The 20547-nt window shown below is 34.1% G+C and overlaps 1 protein-coding gene across 1 annotated transcript in view; it reads left to right on the top strand.

The window, feature by feature from the left end:
• The window catches only part of Smp_167860 (nipped-B-like protein (delangin) (scc2 homolog)), a gene marked incomplete at both ends in the record, with an annotated part of 51603 nt that overhangs the window by 20501 nt on the left and 10555 nt on the right, over positions 1–20547 (top strand). Inside the window, 11 exons of the mRNA XM_018788594.1 lie at positions 3319–3865; positions 4291–4656; positions 7810–8389; positions 9272–9672; positions 11175–11646; positions 12137–12298; positions 12412–12511; positions 15520–15895; positions 18636–18793; positions 19657–19817; positions 19915–20338. Of these exons, the coding sequence (XP_018654121.1) occupies positions 3319–3865; positions 4291–4656; positions 7810–8389; positions 9272–9672; positions 11175–11646; positions 12137–12298; positions 12412–12511; positions 15520–15895; positions 18636–18793; positions 19657–19817; positions 19915–20338 (3747 nt within the window). The remainder of the gene's footprint in view (positions 1–3318; positions 3866–4290; positions 4657–7809; positions 8390–9271; positions 9673–11174; positions 11647–12136; positions 12299–12411; positions 12512–15519; positions 15896–18635; positions 18794–19656; positions 19818–19914; positions 20339–20547) is intronic.

Raw genomic sequence — 20547 nt, forward strand, 5'->3', positions numbered from 1 at the left:
TCTTCATTCTTCTTTACGTTGTGTGTCCTGAATTCACAAATCGTTATTTATGTTGTAGATATAATCACAGATGACCTTGATGGTTGTCGCATGTTATCTGGTTGCATCAAACTTATCACGTGATTTATGTACATTGTTTTATCTCCAGTCAAAACATGACACAATAGATTGTAAATACCATAACCATTTCAGGTATCTTAAACGTCTAGTCTGTTAAATTGCTATCCTGAAGTGAAAATATTCACCACAAATGCTCTTGAGGTTTACATAATAATAAGACGTTATACTCTAAGTACACGCGACTATGATGTTGGTTTCTTCCGGTCTTCAGTATTTTTCATTACGTACTCATGTTGACCCCTTTTGTTATTTGGAAGTTATCTGTTGTTGGAATGACCGTTATTTGATGAAGAAACGGTAATGTGAGAGATCCACTCAAACTGACTTGTCTGAATTATTTTATGAGTAATACCATGGACGTGATCATCAGCGTTTTCAAATTCGATAACAACGTCGGTATTATCATAGGGTTATGACTTACTGTTTTACGGTTTTTTCCACTGCATGCCTCCTAAGACTATCACTAAGTGTTCATCTATCTCTCTAGATCATAGTGTTAATTCCTAGAGTATGATCTTTGATTCACCAAAATTTAGATTTTTTAGACGCGGTATTTTAAATCCGTTAAATTAACTTCGTAATTTCGAGCTTAGCAGTAAGAACTCTCATCCTTAAACATCTATTCTAACATCTATTCCAATTGTTCTGTAAGTGTTGATATCTATAACTGTTCTAGGATATAAACTGAGTCGCAATAACTCAACGTTATTTCCCTGTCGTTTCGGTTTATTGCTAATTTTTGCAACACTCGAATTTAACTTGCTTTTGGTAGTTTTGTTAATAAGAATAGCAATATTATTATTATTATTATTATTATTATTATTATTATTATTATTCACAAATATCTTATGGGTACATAAGTGCTGTGAAGAAACCATTTCGAGTTTCTTCAAAAATGCAATAATACACAATTTTCAATAATGTTAGCATTACATTTGCCATGTTTGAGAAAGGAAGGAAAAATAAAATATTAATAATAGAATAGTAATAATAAATCAGGTTCTGCGTAATTGGCAAGAATTTTGAATTGATTTTGAAGGAGGAAAGGAAAAAACTAAGGAAATAGAAATAAAGGAGACGCGGAAGACGTAAATATCTTAACGCAGAACAAGAATAAACAACTATGTATGTATAGCAAAAACGAGTAATAAAAATAAAATAGAATAAATTAATAAGTAAACAACTTATTATAGCGGTAAGATATGACGTTAGAATAAGTGTTTGTGCGTGTACAGTCATAGTTTTGGGTGATGCTATGAAAGTCTCAATTAAGTGCAAAAGATAATCAATATGTATGAGGTGTATATACATAGTGAAGATAAAACGAGTCTGATAAATTGAATTCAGCGTAACACAAGTTATTGTCTTAATCCAAAGCTTCGTAATCTTAAGAATAATATTTATTTAGAAGGAAAAAAAAGAGAGAAAAGAAATGAACACATAGTGAAAGGGTCCAACCATGATCGTAATAGTGTAATGGATATAGACTTTTGAGATAAACGAATAATTTAAAAATAATAATAATAACAACAATAATAAACCCTTACGGATAAATACGTGTAGATTTATGTAGCAGTATACAGAGTGAAACCGGGTATTAGTATAAACATTAGTGCAATAGTAATAATAATTTACAATGATGCTATGATTGTCGCAATTAATTGCAAAGAATAATTAAATATAAATTTCTATATGTTATATATATGTTGTGAATATTTTAAAAAAAAATTATTTGTTTAAGTGGAACATAGGGTTTTTTGTTTTTAATTGTAGACTTTGGATATTTAGGAATAAAATATGTTTAGAAGGACAAGAAGAGATGAAGAGAATATCTAATGTGTCGAAAGACCAATAATGATATTAATAACAGTAATAAATATGAATACGAACATAAGCAGACTTCATATACTAAGATGAATAAAAGTGAAATAAAATAGGCATGAAAAATTTCAAAGGTTTCACTTTGCTTTTCAGTCAGTTAGATAGATGACGGACCTTTTTTGTATAAATCGTTGTTAAGTACGTTGATATTCAATAGGTGACACAATCCACTTTCGGAAAGAAAATCATCAAGAAGACTTCGGAACCGGATTATAGTTTCACTGCATCGGAGGTTCATTGGCAGTCTATTCCACATGGTTGAGTAGCGAATAACGAAAAAATTCTGGCGTAAATTTGTGTGCGTTTTTGGAATCGCTAGAATATTTTCCTTATTGCGTAGATTGTGAGACGGTATCATAGAGTATGAAGGTGTAGATAGCGAAGAGTAAGAAATACCGTTAAGAAGCCGGTAGAGAAAGATAAGGTTTAATTTGATACGCCTGATCCAGAGAGGTTCTAGTTTGAGTTGTTGACATCTTTGGTGATAGTCTTTGTCGTCAGAATACCCCAAAACAGCTTTGGTGAACCTTCTTTGAACACCTTCAATTTTAATCAGGTCATTATGCCTGCAATTACTATAAACTAAAATACCATATTCAAGAATTGGTAAGATACATTTTCTGTATAATAATAATCTCGATTCGATATTATTGAAATTAATCATTATGAATCCGATGAGCTTTCTAGCTTTGGATACTTGAGATGCAATGTGTTCAGAAAAGTTCAAACTGTCGCTATATCTTAAACCCAGGTCACGAACAGTGTTGAGAGGTTTCAGTGTATGTTTGTGTATAGCCAGATTTAAGTTAAGGCAACGGCCAATGTTAATAAATCCACTTTTGTCAACATTAAGTGGCAAATTCCACGAAATAGTCCATTCGTACAACTTGTTTATTTCTTCTTGAATTACCGTTGAAATATTTCAGGCTTGCTTTCATGATTAGAAAATCGTTTATTAACTTCATTTCTAAAGTCAGCATAATAATTTTATCATTAATGTGTAGCATTTTCTTTAGAATTAATTCATTTTTAGTGTTCTTCGTATCCATGCTTATTTGTATTTATCGATCAGTCAAACTTATAAACTGTATGGTTGTGCTGGTTTGATTTCAACTATCTCTCAGCACTGTTGTAAGTTTTGTGTAGAAACATAACAAAATTTCTTGCAATTCTCCACCCCTTCTACCTTATATCAGGATCGTGCTTAATTTTCCTGAAAATTTATATTTACTTTATCATGATTATATTGTGACTACCGTTAATTCAGTCGCCGGATCAATTGTATAAAACTTATTAAATTGATGTCTTTAATTGCAGGAGTTACTTCTCATACACCTCATTATCAAAGCTCATCTGTGTCACCGAGTTTTTCAATACTGGGTCATATTGGTTATCGAATAACACAAATTATGATTTTACTAGTGAATCTTATGCGGTTACAGCCCAATCGTTTTACAGATAATTTAGTAATTAATCTTACTTCACTCGGGATGGCAATTCCTTCTTATTCTTTGACATCAGGAACCAGTATAACCAATGAATGGAAACGATTTCTGCTCTCTCCACAGAAACTATTCAACTTCATAAGTCATAGTGAAAATCCTTCGGAATTCATGGGTTCTTCAGCAAAAACGCTTGGTACTTTGTTTGTGGTCAGTTGGCCGGAGCACCTACAACGCTCGAGTCTTGCACTTTTAGGCGCTCTTTATGGACAGTATGAAGCTCACAGGAAGATGATTGTTGATGAAATATTTCGTACATTTTTATCAGGTCTTGATGTCAAGCGAAAATCCGCACCCAGTGTCAGTACAGAGACTGAAAAAATAATATACCCATCCGATAGGCGGACTGCTAAAACTTTCCGGTATGTTTCTTATGAGGTTAACTGTTTATTTCATTATGTTAGAACAAAATACTAACAATCTCCGTATTCTTTTTACTTTCTGGTGCTACTTGTTTCTTCAAACCCTGATACATGGGTTTCAAACTAGTGGAGTATTAATTTAAAGTGCATGAACAAGCGAGTCACACCTCTGTAACTTGTTATGCAGACAGACAGATATCATCAACATAGAGCCTGGCACGGATGTGCGTTGGCCCAAGTTACCATACTTGACTCATTATGCTATGTTCCCTTTAATAGAAGAGTTGACTGTTTTTTCTTTGCTACTTACTTGTAACACTACCATCATTTTCAGATGATTTCTCCCCGCTATTTTTTTAAATTTTATTCTCATTTGTGTATTCTTTTCACCAAAATCTCTTTCTCAAATTTCAACGATCTTACAGGTTGTTATCATCTTCATATTTTTATGAAGAATATTATGGCTCTAAAGCAAAATCCAATGTATCCCATTCAATCCAAAATGAATCTCCCCAATATTTATACATCCATGCACTAAGTGCCCTCTTTCTTTGTATCACTCAAGGTTTAATTCATACACCGAATTTATCTTTCCCTGCAAACAACTGCTCTAACCCATCCATTCGCAAATTTCCTTCATCTGCTATGTCGACCCCAACACAAAGTTCATTTTTTTCCGAAGCCGTTACAACAGATAACGCACAATTCAGTAAAGATGAAAAACATGTATTGAACAGTTATAGTACAGCTGTTAGACATGCACATTACTTGCTATCTGGTTTATTCAAAAGGTAAGTAAATAACTTAAAATAAATGCTTTTTGTTACTTATAAGATGAATCAATATTTAGTGTGAAATAATATGGTTAACACATTCATCTATACTAAAATCTATTTTCTAAATAAGATTTTTTCGATATATTCAAATTTTCATAGAACCAGTGAAAATCACTCGATGCCACTATGCTGGTAGTCATTTATTTACAGTAACAACTATCTTTGTCTTTAGATCTGAATTTTAGATTTAAAAGCTGTTAGGTGACAACGATTATTACAGTAATGTAAATGTATTTATTTTCTCTCTTTAGTCTATCGTTATCTTCTTGCTCTACGTCTAATTCGCTTCTTATCCGGTCACGTCGTTATTATTCCTTTTTCTGTCTTCTTACCTTTATCTGTTTTTGTACTATTGAAAAGCGTGACTCTCTAAAGCGATACATTTATGTGGAGCTTTATTTCTCGTCTAACTGTTTAATGTTGAGAAACATTCATTAACTGAAATATCTGTCTTTGTGCTAATCAATCGCTAGGTATTAATTAGCGCTAGTCATCTGTTTAACCCTCATTACCGACCTGCTTTTGTCGAATAAGTTGTAGTTTAGATACCAGTAACGACTGAAAGATGACTGGAAAGGGGTAGTTTTATTGCGATATCTGCACAGTTGGAAAATAGGTTACCTATAGTATTTAGTCAGTAGTTTACGTTACTAACACACTCCCAACCATTACTGGCAGTATTTGGATCAAAGAAGAGAATCCTGCTATACACGGCAAACCATTTACAACGATGAGAAACAACTTTTCTGAAATACGTTTATTTATTTATTTAAATACATTAATATTGACATAAGTAGGCACCAGATGTATATGCGCCACACTTCGTCATTCGATTTGTATGAGGGCTGGAATACTACCGGGGCTCCCAAACTGAAGGAGGTGGTTTCCTTAGGGGGCAACTCCTCGAGCCTTGTAGGGTCACAGACAAGTTGTATATATTCGTAGTTTTCATGTTGACGAAATCGATTTCATGAAATCTTATGGGTCTAAGAGAACCAGTGGCAATGAAACAGAGAGTTGAGAGGTTGTTTTATGATTTGCGGTAAGTGTGTTGAATCTAGACTGGTTAAGTGTGTTGGACCCAGTTACGAAAAAAACATTGAACTCAGAGTATGTTCTCATAACCGCCCCACTTAAAATACTGATAAATACCTTCTGAATGGTATCAAGTGTAAGGAATTGTTGAGAGTAGGATGACCTAAACATCTGAATTGAACCAATAAGTGGAATACCTCTTGAAATGCATTTCGAAGTTTCAGGTGTATTTGAAGACACGTTCGTATTCTTGGGACTTTTCAAAAAGGTAAGTATCGTGATCTATAAACTCAGAAAATTCTACAGAGTCCTGGCAAAGTGCCGAAAGTGCTCAGACCGGTCTGTTTTGCTTTAGTAGTTTGTAAGAAAATTCTTTGAAACAACTCGTGTGCTAAATCTGATTGTACAAATACGAAATTTGTTGTGAATTTTGGTATCTTTTCAGGAAGCGTCCAGGACTTCAAGGTGTTTTATTTTGTATTTATCGTTCCGTCATAAAAAACGACGATAAAAAAAGTAACAGAATATTATTTAAAGTGTTTTATCGTAACCAACGGTAATAAGGGTGAATTATACGGGATTACCACGTTTCAAGGTTCACAATAATACTTTATACAAGAACTTTCGTCTAAATTAGAGCATATAGTTTCACAGTATTTGGGCGCCGAGTTGATGTAAGACATTAAATAGAAATAATATATTTGTAAAATCTCAGCGATTGAATTTGAAGAAAATCTAGCTTTCCGCCTGGCAATCTGGTCCAAGCTTTCTCAAGGAAATATAATCAAACATCAATATTCGATAATTTTGAAGTTTGATTATATTTCCTTGAGAAAGCTTAGACCAGAATGCCAGGCGAAACGTTAGATTTACTTCAAATTCATTCGCTGAGATTTTACAAATATATTATTCCTATTTAATGTCACAATAATACTGGGTATCATTACCAAGTTTTGATTTGATAATTTTGAAAAATCTAATTTTTCTACTCATTGGGATATTACAAATATATTAATTTATTTGTCACAATAGTACTGTTTGAAAAACTACAATAATTATAAATGTTCTTATCACTAACAGATCACAGTCATCCTAATTTATTATCAGTGGCTTTATTTAGCACTATATGTTTAGTATAATATGGAATTCTCAGCACATAGCATTTCAACAAGTTTCTTTCACAAAACAAAAGAGATCAATAACTGCATACATATATGCAGCTTTCAATTGCAACATGTTTAAGAATTAATGTCATTGACTAGCTTAGCTCTTACAGCCTGTTCGTCACCTAGTGTATTTGCTAGATAAGGTATCGTAGAGCTTTTACACCTTTGCTTGAGTGCATGGATTCCAAAGTATTGCCGTCTCGTTCCACCATAAGAAATAAAAGGAGAAAGATGTGAATGAAAAGGATGGTTACTATTTGATAGTATCACACTTACCAGGAGTTCGGGAGATTCTATTTGTCCATCCAAAACCGTATTCGTAATGATTCACAACACACCCTGCTGGCTGTCTTCAGTATTCCCCGCAACACAGCAAAATTGTTTTCTCAAAATCTGAGAAAAGAATAATGAGGAACGATAAAAAATAATAGGTACTATGCAAGATTTTGCAAATCGCCAAATTAAACATCGAGTATTGCCAAGAGCATGTGACGTTTTTATTTAATAAATCAAACAGAAAACGTTCTTCGATATCAACAAATCATCAGAAGACCAAAAGAGATTAGCGGGAAAACGTACACCAAGATAAATAACCTTCGACACTGTTTTCATTACAGAATCTCCATTAGTACAAAATTTATGGGCTTCCAACTGAGTATTGAAGCGCTGTTCATGTCTCAGTCTAAAATTAACATTTCGACATTTAGAAGGATTAAGTTTGAGACCATTAACAACAGACTATCGTTCAATGAGTGACAAGAACTCATTCATATTAAGGGGATGTGATGAAGCAGAAATATATAAGTCAATCTTAACACACTAATAACTATTTTTAGTATTGTTTCTGTAATTCTAAAAATAGAACTCTAAACTTGTATTTTTTTAATTTGATTTTTCCTATTTCCAGGGTTAGTTTAAAAGCTGAATACGATATACGATCTGTATGGGAAACAGTTACAAATGATTTATTAAGCGTTACTTTCCATGCACCTATAGAATGGCCAGCCTCAGCTATTCTTCTCAATGTACTTAGTAGTCTTTTAATCCAACAACTTAATCAAACAAATCAAAACGCTACAATTTCGACAAATCCTACCACTTCGCGTTCTCGTAATACTGAGTTATGTGGTAAACTTCTAGCTGTTGATACCCTTGCGTCATTGATTGTTGGCCTAAAACGTGGAGCTAAAGTTTATAACCTAGATTTACCATCCTCATTATTCATTCAAAATAAAAATCATTCTGACTTAGAGGACGTTAAAGATAATTGTATGAAAACGAATAAATGTCAAACACGTCTAATTGGTTTATTATCATCTCCAATCCCAATAATTCACCACTGGTATTTTTCGTTCTATGATATATTTCAAATGAGTGATAAAGACGATGACTCTAATTTCTCAGAAATTTGTGAACGATTAAATTTGGATCAAAATATGACTTATTTGCCAGATCTTTGTTCTAAATACTACGATTTTCTTCTTCTGGTAAGTTTATTTTGCCTTTCAGATTATTTTTCAACACTCGGTTCTTCATGATAAAATCTGAGAGAAATGTATTTGTTATTTTAAATATTAGTGATTGTCTAACCCACGGTATTCACAAAGATGCGACAGGTTTACTATTCTATCTGCTTTTTATATAGCTAGCATAAAGTGACTTTTAGTAAACAGAATATATGAGTTCTTTAGTTAATAGGTGACATCTTAATTTATGATGTATATATATCAATACTTGAAATGATCTACAACATACTGCCACTCCCACTGAAGTTACGACACACCTTGAATGGCTAAGTTAAAGTGTGGTTCGATTCGAGTTTCTTCCTTGTACTTCGATACGTTTATCTGGGTAGTATTATGGCGATGTTGTAAATGTTTTCATATTATTGATCCAAAGGATGTCTGCTTTAGTTCGAAACGTAGTAGCAGTGATTCGTTGAAAGTAGCAAAGGCATTACGTCATGGTGGGAGTAACTTAACCTGGTGTAATTAGTTAACTGTTTGGATTAAAGTCTTTTTAATATATTGACTATTGTTTATGCTAGTCTCTCAACTCAAGTAATGTAACTGCAGTGAATCTTTTGATAAATATAGTTGTTTTCTCAAGATAGTTTCAGTAATTTCATGTTCAGATCTACCGTACAGTACTAAGACATAGGGTCTATGGAGCGGAGCTTAGTGGTTAAGATGTCCGACTTCTGACCATTAAGTCACAGGTTTAAATAATGCCTCTCCTACTTTTGTTTTTTTAGCCAGGTAATATGATTCGTACCTGACGACTAAGTTTTTAAGTGGTTTAAAATCTTGATATCAAAATTAAATAGAGCCTTTTAGTGTATTTTAATGCTGACACTTTCCTATTTGTAGACTGCTCACAGATTTCATCTTGCTGCATGGCTTCATAATTCTAACAGAAACGTTCCGGTCACAAATTTAGACATTCCTACCGGGAATGTGAAAGATCATTCTACCAACTCTACAAAAAACAAAGTTTGTGTAGAAAGACTTCGACATCAATTACTAGCTGAACTTTCTCTCACACATTTAAACTCGTCAGTATCTGGACTTGGTTTTCCGTTTGCTAAGCAAAACATATCGTCACTCTCTGCAGCTTGTATGGGATGTCCTAATTCTTCGCAGCATTTGTCTTCACGAAGTCGTGCAAATTGTATATGCTGCATGGGGTGGGGAGGTTCATTTCTAGCTCAGTCTATGTCGTCCCAGCGTTTTATCACATATACTCACATACCAAAATTATGCCGTAACATGTGATGAGTCTAGTTGCCCATGCTCATATTTCTGCGGTTTATCTCCTTGGCGCCCATGCGGTTTTGCCGAATTTTGATGTGCTTTACGGTTTCATTTGTAAAGTAAGTAAACAAAAGTACAAATTCACAGTAGCTTTTATCTACTGCTTCTCATTTCAGAAGCGTACGAAAGTTTGTTTTTGATGCATTTGAATTAACTACTGTATTGCATAAGTTCCCATCTAATAAAGTGGTATAGTTTCTTCGGTAACTTAATCAAATTTAACCACCTGTAGAATAATTCGTATTCTAACTGCCGTCTTAATCTTTTTTACTCTATCCATGTACTTAGTTACTATCATCTTGTTATTCGATCAATGTGCATGGAAACTACCCCCATTATCTTCGTGGTTAATTAATTAAATGACACTATGTAATATTCCCTTAATGGTTGAAAATTTGAATTTTCAATTACCAGTTTGAGAGTTCAACTCTGGCCTCACGTTATTCGTTTAAGCAGCTGGATAGTATCATCATTCTTCGTCCAACAGTGTATGACTCTAAATCTAAATATACAAAGATATACCTAGTTAATGAATTACTTCAGCGAAAACCCATCTTATTAATTAATCTAACTTTTGATGGTTCTATAAAAAGTTCAGGTTATCGAGATGTTATTAAATTTTAGTTATTTTCTTGAAAGATAACCTCAATGACATTTTCCTAGTTCATATTTCCGAAATACTTGATTGATTTTTATTCCTTTCAGTTTACTTTGTTATGTTCTCAAGATCAGTGCTCTTCCTGTAAATAGTGTAAGAGATGTTCTTGAAAGTGAACATTTAAGGAAAATAATCACTGAGTAGTCGACATTGGTAATTCATTTTACTTCCACTTGATGCACAACTTGATTTGGGGATTTGAGCAATAACTGGCCTTTAAAAATAACTGAATGTGTGACCTAATATCTTTCTATAGTTGACCTTCTCGTTTTTCTGAACGTCTAATTTTCTGTTAAGCTAACATGTAGCCTTTGTGCTCACATATTTCATTAAGCCTTGTAATCGATAATGACATTTGTATTAAAATTGGAAAATTGAAGACAGATGAATATCGTGACTGAACTTGAAGATGTAGAACGTTAAGTTTCAGTAGAGTTATATTGTTGCCTGTGAGATCTAAAGATCCTGTGGTTGTTGCTGTACGCCATGGAAATCTTTAACCGGGACAAAATAATAACTAACTCGTTCTTTGTATTTTTTTAAAGTTTTTCCTATTGACGTCTGTTCTTAATGAAAACTGTTTCCTAATACCTAATCCTTAATAATGAACTTTCTTCAAAATATCTTATTCGGTGCACTTAAAAAATATTATATTGCTGATTTTAAATTTTAATTAGATTACTTTTTATTGTGTGAATGTTGTGGCTAGTTCTGTTATACTAAAATATTCTTACGAAACTTAAGAAGTTTAAGTTTTCCTCCATTTCTTAGTGTGCTGCATCTGATTTTTAACTTTTAGTTAGCTGGAGAGTCGTCAGTACCTATGCGGTCGAAAGCGTTGCGTTGTCTTGCTTCAGTTATTGATGCTGATCCTAAATTGATGTCTATAAATAAAGATACTAAAAATAAAAAGACGACTTCATCGAGTCCTATTTTCGATATCTCCAACATTGTTCGCGCACGTTTATTGGACAACTCCACTGCCGTTCGCGAAGCAGCTGTCGACTTGATCAGTCGATACTTGACATTGCGTCCACAATTCTTAGCTGAGTACTATTCTGTTATTGTGGAACGTGTCTTGGACAAGGGTGTCAGTGTACGAAAACGAGTTATCCGGTGCTTTCGAGATCTACTACTTAATGATTGGAATAAATTTTTAAATTCACCAAATTCTAGTTCTGATGGACACAGTTCCTCTTTGATTGGAAATCAAATATGTACAGATATTTGTTTGAAACTTATTCGCCGACTTCACGATGAAAACAGTATTCAAGTATGTCTCTTACTCCATATATATATATATAACATTCACCAACTATGGTTTTGTACATAAGCCACAAGTAACATATTCCATGTAAATTTATGTGATACTGCCGTATTTACTAAAACTGAAGTTTTTTAGGTGGGATTCAAATCCTCAACTCAGTAGTTGAAATCTGAGTGCTTTAACTATAAAACAACTACTTCGCTGTTGAATGCAAATAAATAAAATGAAGTCATAAATCAAATACTCTACTGATTCGTCCGTAGTTGGAACACTACATGGATTAGTGTTACAACAACTGTAATACTTTCGAAGGGATCTTTTAGTCCTTTCTTCTAAGTGCTTTATTCCATGTAATCACTCAATGGAGTAACTTAATTTTTACTTCATTACATTCATTCACCTCTAGAATTATTCTATCACAAAATGGCCTAAAATATATTTTCTAGAATGTTTTTATTCTCTGCTAACATTCTGCTAATTTTTTTCCTTTTTAAAGAAATTGATTACTGAAGCCTTCCAAGAACTATGGCTGACTCCAATATCGAAATCACATTCTCGTTTCTCGAAGGTTCTTGATAGACGCATCATTAGTTTAGCATCAGTGACTATTACTCTCAGACCGAATAACTTTGACCTATTGAACACGTTCATTGTTCAAGTAAGTATAAATCATATATTCGAAATAGTTATAACTCCATCTCGCCCTGTAGAAATCAGTTACATCTCTTATTACCGTAGAAAATGCTCTAAGAACTTTTCGTTTCTATTTAGGATCTATCTTCAGGGGAACCACATCCTTCATGGTCTCAATTTGATGCTGCGTGCAAGCAGATTATTGGCCGTCTGATTGTTTTAATCAAACGACGTATTGGTAAGCTTGATTGTGTTATATATATATATATATATATATATATATATACGTTTGCAGCGGTCTCATAGATTGTAGTTTACGAATCCTTGGTTTCTGATTTTCGCACTTGTATAACACTAATAAATGATAAATGTATCTTGTTTGTATACTCGGTAATGAATGATGAATTTGGTCTGGTCAACTTAATTTTAAGCATTGATATGTGTGTAACTAATGTGATTTGTGGTTAGTGATAGAAATATTGAACAAACGTCTCAGTTACTGTCTAATAATAATAATAATAATAATAATGTAAGTCTGTTGTTAATCACCATGTTGCCTATCTGCTAACGTTATTCAGTTCAATTCCATAATCTTCGTACGAGAGAAATCAAACTCCTTTTTTTGCATTAGTGGTTCCTAAAGAAAACTTCAGTCGTTGAAGCACCTCGGGAATTCGTTTTACAAAACTCTGTTCTCGTAAAAAGTAGCTTACAGAAATATATATTTCAGACGACTGTTTTCTTTTGTGACAAGTAATATTTTAATATTAGATCTAGTTCTATATCTTAATAAATTTAGTTGTCATAATCTTTGGTTTATTTGTTATACTTTCTCAATATATTACTATTACCATTCTAATTAATTGGGATTTTTCATTTGTTTAAGACATTTTATCTTTTTCTGAGTGTTAAGAGTAAGTTATTTCGTTAGTGTGGTGCTTTCATAAAAAATGACTGGAAAATTTCGACCCTGAATGTGAAACAGAAGATACTGTTTAAAAAGTGTTAAGTCAGAACTTCATAACAGATGATAAATATTCACTTACAGGTTGTGTATTTGCAAACGTAATCAGTTATCTCTTAGAAACTCTATTTACACTCTTGCATAATGGAGACCATGAACAACAAATTCCTCCAGAAGCAATATCATTACAGTGTGTAATCACAAGGAAAGTGTCAATCATTCACATACACTTCTAGCATCATTGTAGCTGATCTTATTCATTATGAATTAGAAGTTTAATTAACATCATGTAAAAATAAGCCTGTCCTTATGGCTTTATTAGCTGTTTGTGTACGTTATCATCATAGTTACTTTTCGCTTATTTCTTGTCGCTGTTTATCACTAATTGAAATATCGTTATGCACCTTAACTGTTTATCTCTCATTCATGCTTTGTGACCTTACTGCTTCATGTATAACTACATAAACCTTGTGAAGGCTCTTTACTCGAACACTATCAGTCGAGTGAGAGCTTATGGCGAACTGTCATATGATTTAACAACCTCAAGTGGTGTACGTCAAGGCTGTCCACTATCCCCTTTTTTGTTTAACTTCATTATAGACCTGTTGCTGGAAATAACACTCTCGTCGACTGAATTTACAGGAGTTGATCTCCTACCAGGGGGACCACTAAGCGACTTAGAATACGCAGATGACATAGTCCTGTTTGGTGAAGACGCTGACAAAATGCAGAGTCTTCTGTTGGAACTCAGTAATAATGCCAGGATGTTTGGGATGCGTTTCTCCCCATCCAAATGTAAATTGTTACTCCAGGACTGGCCTGCGTCAACACCCGAACTAAGGATAGGGAGTGAAGTAGTCGAACGCGTGGACAACTTTACTTATCTTGGAAGTCTGATCAGCTCTAATGGGTTGGTGTCTGACGAAATCTCAGCACGGATTCAAAAAGCTCGTTTGGCTTTTGCCAACTTACATCACCTATGGCGAAGACGAGATATCCGTCTATCAATTAAGGGACGAGTATACTGCGCAGCAGTTCTCTCTGTTCTACTTTACGGCTGTGAAACATGGCCATTAAGAGTAGAAGATACTCGTAGGTTACTAGTATTTGACCACAGATGTCTTAGAAATATTGCTCGCATCTGCTGGGATAACCGGGTAAGTAATAGTGAGGTTAGACGCAGGGTATTAGGGAACGATGGTAAATCAGTTGATGAGGTGATGAATCTTCATCGACTGAGATGGTTGGGCCATGTGTTACGTATGCCTGAACACCGATTACCACGACGCGCTATGATGACTAGTATTGGGGATGGTTGGAAGAGAGTTAGGGGCGGCCAAACCAAAACATGGCATCAGAGCTTGAAGTCACTAACTTCTAGCCTGAGCCATGTTGGCAGATGCAGACTACCTGGTTGGGGTCCGCGTGACTATCGTAACCAATGGTCTGAGACTCTAGGTGACATGGCTCAGAATCGATCACAATGGCGTAGGTGTATACACTCTTTATCTTCCCTAAAACTATGAGATTAAAATTGCTTCATATCTCTCTTCCTTCCTGTACTATATCCTTATATACAACCTTTCTTTATATACTACCACCACTAAATTAATTACTTCTATGAATCCGGTGTTCATCTTGTTGTGCTAACGAGGTATGGCAACTTGGACCGATGCATATATGTGCCTGGTCCTACGTTGTAGCTGACTGACTGACTGCTCCAGCTGGAGAAATATAAGGCAATGCCCTAATAAATAAATGTTGCACTTTCGAGAATTTCGAAATGAGTTACCCCAGTTAACAAAATCAGTCATCCATTTGCGTCATTGGCAAGATCAATACATTATGATTTTTTCCCCTACGTATGATAACGTTGTCTATTCGCTCAATCGTTGTATATCCAATCATCGTTAGCTCATAGGAAATCCCCCCATTCCTAATCCGCCAATAAATAACTCAGAAAAATCACCCAAATGTCTTTCATTTTAGACCCGCAATTCACATGATTTTATATTTAACTTGAGTATAATACCGAAAATTGTGAATCCTAATACGTACATAAGTGATTTACAAAAAATCAACCCATAAGTGAATTAACTGTAATTTATTAACAGTAAGATATATAGCAATAATTAATGCGTTAAACGTAACTTACAACCGGGGACATATAAAAGTCTCATGTAACGACTCAGTAAAAAGAAAATTTAAGTTCATTTTTGGGACTTTGATTGATCTCCTGATATTGTATATGTTTCCTTGTTTACCATGGTTGGATATTGTAGGTCCTTTACTGGTCCCAACTTCTAAACAGCTGATAAAGCAAAGTCACTCAGTGGAATCTCGGACATCGTCACAGTCTCCTTCTTTTTTGTCGAATATGCACGGTCTTATGGCTTGCTTACATCTGGTTAGTTATAGTAAACCTAATCTTGTTCGCCCCCACATCGGTTTTTTAATGGATCTTTTGCATAAAATATGTCTATCTGTTCCTGGAACACTGACTAGCACTGGGCAAACGGAAAATCAAATGAAACCAACAAATACTCAGTTCCTTTATCACCTGATCAATGTTGTAGAAATTGTACTAACAGAAATAGCAAGCAACTTAAATGAGTCAGATAGTCCTCCTATGGAAGAAGCTATGTTTGCCGGCGTACCGTAAGTTTTTGTTTAGCTTCTGTATGTGATCTGTGTTACGTCGATTTACACTTTCATTTTGTATTGTGAAAGTTGGATGTTTATGTAAGGATATAAACGAAATGGTTAGTCTAAGTCTCTAACAGTGAAAATAGTTGAAAAGCGAAGATCGGGTTTTCCCACGGAATCATACTAATGAAGAAGCCGCGGGTGCTGTAGTGTTCTATGAGCTGGATTGATAGGGAATACAATTCATCCAACGTCCTCACACTGAGATAAAGATATTCTTGGTCATCTCATGAGTAAGCTTTCGTAATTTTTAGTATCTATTAATTTGAAAGAATTCGTCAATAGTGGTTCAGCTGAGAGTAAAATTTGATGTTCCAATGTTAGTCACTATTCCTACCTATTTCTGTTATTGCTAGATAGTATATCAGTAATCTTTTGTCATGCCTTCTAACCTAATAAACCTAACTGTTTTAGAGCTACATAAGTTAGATGCGGTTAAACTATGGGTCTTTTTAAGATCTTATAATACCAAAATTAAATTCGTAGTTGCTTGATTTTTGTATAAGTTAGCTACAAACATTAAATGTTGTTAAAATTGAAAATTGTAATTTTACTACTTTTATATTTGTCTTGATTCGAGCATTTCATGAGTTCCTTAACTTAATATTTCATAAAGAATTAAGCTACTCTAAATAACGCCTATGAAAACCGATTTCATGTATTTATTCGGTGCTAAGCTTTATGTTCACTGTATTGTTGTTTTACGTCTCAGTCAATCATCATCAACGTAGGTCCAGGAATAAATATTCATTAGATCGCAGCATATAAAGATAAAACTTATTAAACAATGAGCAAACGAGTCGAATTAGTATTAGCATCAGTGTGTTCTGTTCATATTAAGGGATTCGAAGTGGTATTAGTATTTATATTCTGATATTGATCAGAAACGTATGCAACCAGTGAAATCATGAAGTGCAGAAGTATCAAATGTATATTGAGATTACGAAGAAAGCCACTGGGGGGACGGCTCCTGGCGGACTCAAGGAGGCTCTAAGAAGCTCTGGAAGAGCCGAAGACATTCCATTCAATCACCATCTGGAAGAACATTCCAGAATCTCGACATGTACCCTACTGACTGGACGAATGCTGAGAACCACCGCACTCTGATTGCATGACTGTAATGATGATTTCGTTTTTACTAAAAACTATAAATACCCGAGTGTTTTGTACCATATTTGACTGGTTGGAATGGGATTCCTTTCCATTCGTCTTCTAACTTGCGACTTTGAGGGTTCAAGCGTTTGAGTTCTCAAATTGTACGCGGCATAGCTAATATTTTGACACTATTGGGCATATTGATCCCTCTCTGGTTATCACTCGGAGATTTCTGTGCGTTTTTAAGAGTTGGGATAATCAGCAGTGGAGATCAATCACATGAGTTTGACACTCAGCTCACAGACTCTGGTTAGTATTTCGGTAAACCTAAATGCTAAAACTGAACTACCGTTCGTGGCCTACCATTTCCTGTTGTTTCCTTCGTGTCAAGTCAACTATTGACTCTTCTAACTTCTCAAAGAGTCTCTGAACTTTTGTCTGTTCCCTTTTCAGGTTGTTTCAGAATAGTGAGTGACCGGAGAGTAACTGGAGACCAGTAAAACTGCTCCTGAATTTCCCATCTCTTTTGTTTTCTTTCCCGATGATCATCATTGTGTAGACTTTTTATCATTCTATGTTTAAAATGTTTCCGATCCTCATCGTTTTCAAGATCTGTTTGCATGAGTTTCTTAGCACCTATCAAATCAGTAAAAGTTTCTAAAGTCCATCGATATTTTCTAACCTTCTGGTTTAAGTTGTCGGTTGGTATTAATACTGTGTTTGTAGATGTTTCTTTATTATTACAAGCTACCTTTTCATTATCGGCTAAGTGGCTTATCTGCTTCTTCCTTGACCCTTTTGTGTTCTGACTAGGCTCTAAATGATCCTCATGTTGTGACTTTTCTGCATTCAGAAAAATTCATGGAAATGCTTGCTTTCGCTATAACACTAGTGGAGTCCAAGAAGTATGTCTCCAGAGTGACTGTCTCCTATTGGAACTTCTAAGGTGGCCGGAAGCGATATGGTGTGTTGATGTTGATATTCACTAAGTAAAACTATGTCCGTCATGATTAAGGTTGATACTTGTTAGGGTTAAACAGCTTGTCTGAGGATAATTTTAACAGACACTCACTACTATCTGTTCTCTGAACTGGAACACCACATCAATTTAGCTATTGCTTAACTTAGATTATCCAATCTACTTGGGTTTTAAAATCATGTACTATAATAACTTCGTCTGAGCACTTGGGTTTTTGGAGGAAATCGAAGAGTTTCTTGTAAAGCTTGCGTTTCGCTCCACTGAACTTCAGTCGATGGAAGTGTACTCATAAATGGTAAAAAGACAACACAGTGTATCTCCGTCTCTGGATTTTTGATTAGTTAGGATTCAAGCGGCTGTTGACAGGAATTTATTCTAAATGTACTTCTTATACCTTAGATTTAATGCTTAACTTCCTATAATCGCTTTACTGTTGTGTGGAGGCAAAATTGCCCAAAATACGTTTTATATGTTATTTGAATAAAGAAATATTTTATATACAATTCTGTAACAAAATGGTGCTAAATGCAATGATTATTTGTTGTAACCTGTTTAGTTTGTTCAGCAAATATCCATATGGTCAGTCATAATGTATCTTTATTTAAATGTTTTTCCTAGGCGTACTAACTTCTTTCAGTTACAAAATGATTTACTTCAGTTCGTTCAACGTCAAGGTCGTTTGGTTGTTGATTCAGCTTTATCATGTTTAGCGGTGCTCGTTAATCAAGTTTTAAAAGACCAAACTCAAGTTATATGTTGCTTCGCACAATTCTACGGTATGTATTTTACATAAATATCTTCTTTTCAGATAGTTGCTTTTTACTTCTGTACATCATTAGTGATAAGTAGGGCCTTAAATATTTTCTCGATCGATAAATATATCACTAGATGTTACTAGACTCTATACTATAATTAGAAGGTAGTTTTTATCTCATTCACACAATATCATTTCGTTCTTCTGTGGTAAAATATCTTCTGATTATTGGAATGGCTTGTGAATAAAACATACTTGTCGTTTTCACCTACTTTATACTTATCTCAAACTCAAACTGGTTGTAAGGTAGGATATATATAATTCCTGTTTAGTTAGTATTATGGTGTTATCGGTCAAACTATACATGCAAAATAGTTATCGAATTGTTGAGCACTTCGGAAAATCGTATGTAATATGGTTTCCTTCATTGCTCTTCATTTAAAAGATAGTGGATATACACCATATCTAACTAATCGGGACTACTTGTACTATCTCTTGTTGCAGGAAGTCTGTAATCAGTATGGCTACATGGCCATTACATTGGTTTACTACTTTCGTACTAAACCACATTTCATTCTTTTGAATCATTCGCAGACTTGATATGCTGCGTATTTAAACGTTTGAGTTTATTTTTCATTTTTTACTTCAAGGAGTCAATTTCCATTTGTATTTCTCAGTAGTTTCCCACCTGTATGTAATATGATTAAATCATAATAACTACAAATAGACATACATTAGGATAATAAACATTCATTTTTATCGAGTTTTACTACTTTCTCCTTCGATACGCAGTCTGAATTTGAAAAATTTTCAATTACCACCCCATCAAATCATGCATCTATTTTCAATGATTATTTATTTATTTATTTTTAGGTCTCCTTACAGACCTTTCATTAGAATTACGAGAAGCTCTTTCAACTAAGATAAGTACTTCTGCTCGAATATCATCCAAAACTCGACCATCAATATTGCGGGCATTGTACACTGTCGGTTTGATATGTAAATACTTCACACTGGACTATTCATTTAACAGAAATAAGAAATCGGTGAGGGTTCGTTGTTTTGTCTGAATCATTCTGAAAGTTGTTTGACTGTCATGTTTTATTAACTATTCTTTTATATTTTTTTATTTTCATTATGAAGGGTATGTCTAATTCAAACCTACTGGATGAAGTTGTGGATATACTTATGCTGTTTGCGGAATATGCATCCGTTCGTATACATGTACAAAGCAGCACTACATTTTCCAATCCCAGTAGCTCTATGAACGATCTCAACAATGAAGGTGTTTATTCGTCTCATATGAAGTCTGATATGATTGATCCAGATTTATGTCGTAAAGCAATTACTGGTTTGGGATTTTTATTATTTCGTCATGATCAACTTTTCTGTACTGGTTCTGTGCAGCTGTTTTTAACTCGATTTCTTTCAACTGTTCAAAATTCTTTAACTAATAATCATCCAAATGATGGATCCTCATTTTTTGAGATTCAGTGTATTATACTTGACAATTTAACACATTATTTATTGCAGAAGGAGCGTAAAGCAACTGCAGATAATCGCTTGTGTACGTTGTTGCTGTTGATAGCATTTAAAAATTATTAATATAATAACTCTTTTAACTGATATTTGTTAAACTCGTGCTGTCTAGATTTAATTCGAACATTCTTTTTACGAGCGACCTCAAGTTACTTTAGGAATACAATGTTTTAAACTGTTACCCGTGCTACTCTCATCATACATAAATTTCATAACTATTTTGCTACAAAGACCACG

The sequence above is a fragment of the Schistosoma mansoni genome, chromosome W (genome assembly GCF_000237925.1).
Source record: "Schistosoma mansoni strain Puerto Rico chromosome W, complete genome".
Taxonomy (NCBI): domain Eukaryota; kingdom Metazoa; phylum Platyhelminthes; class Trematoda; order Strigeidida; family Schistosomatidae; genus Schistosoma; species Schistosoma mansoni.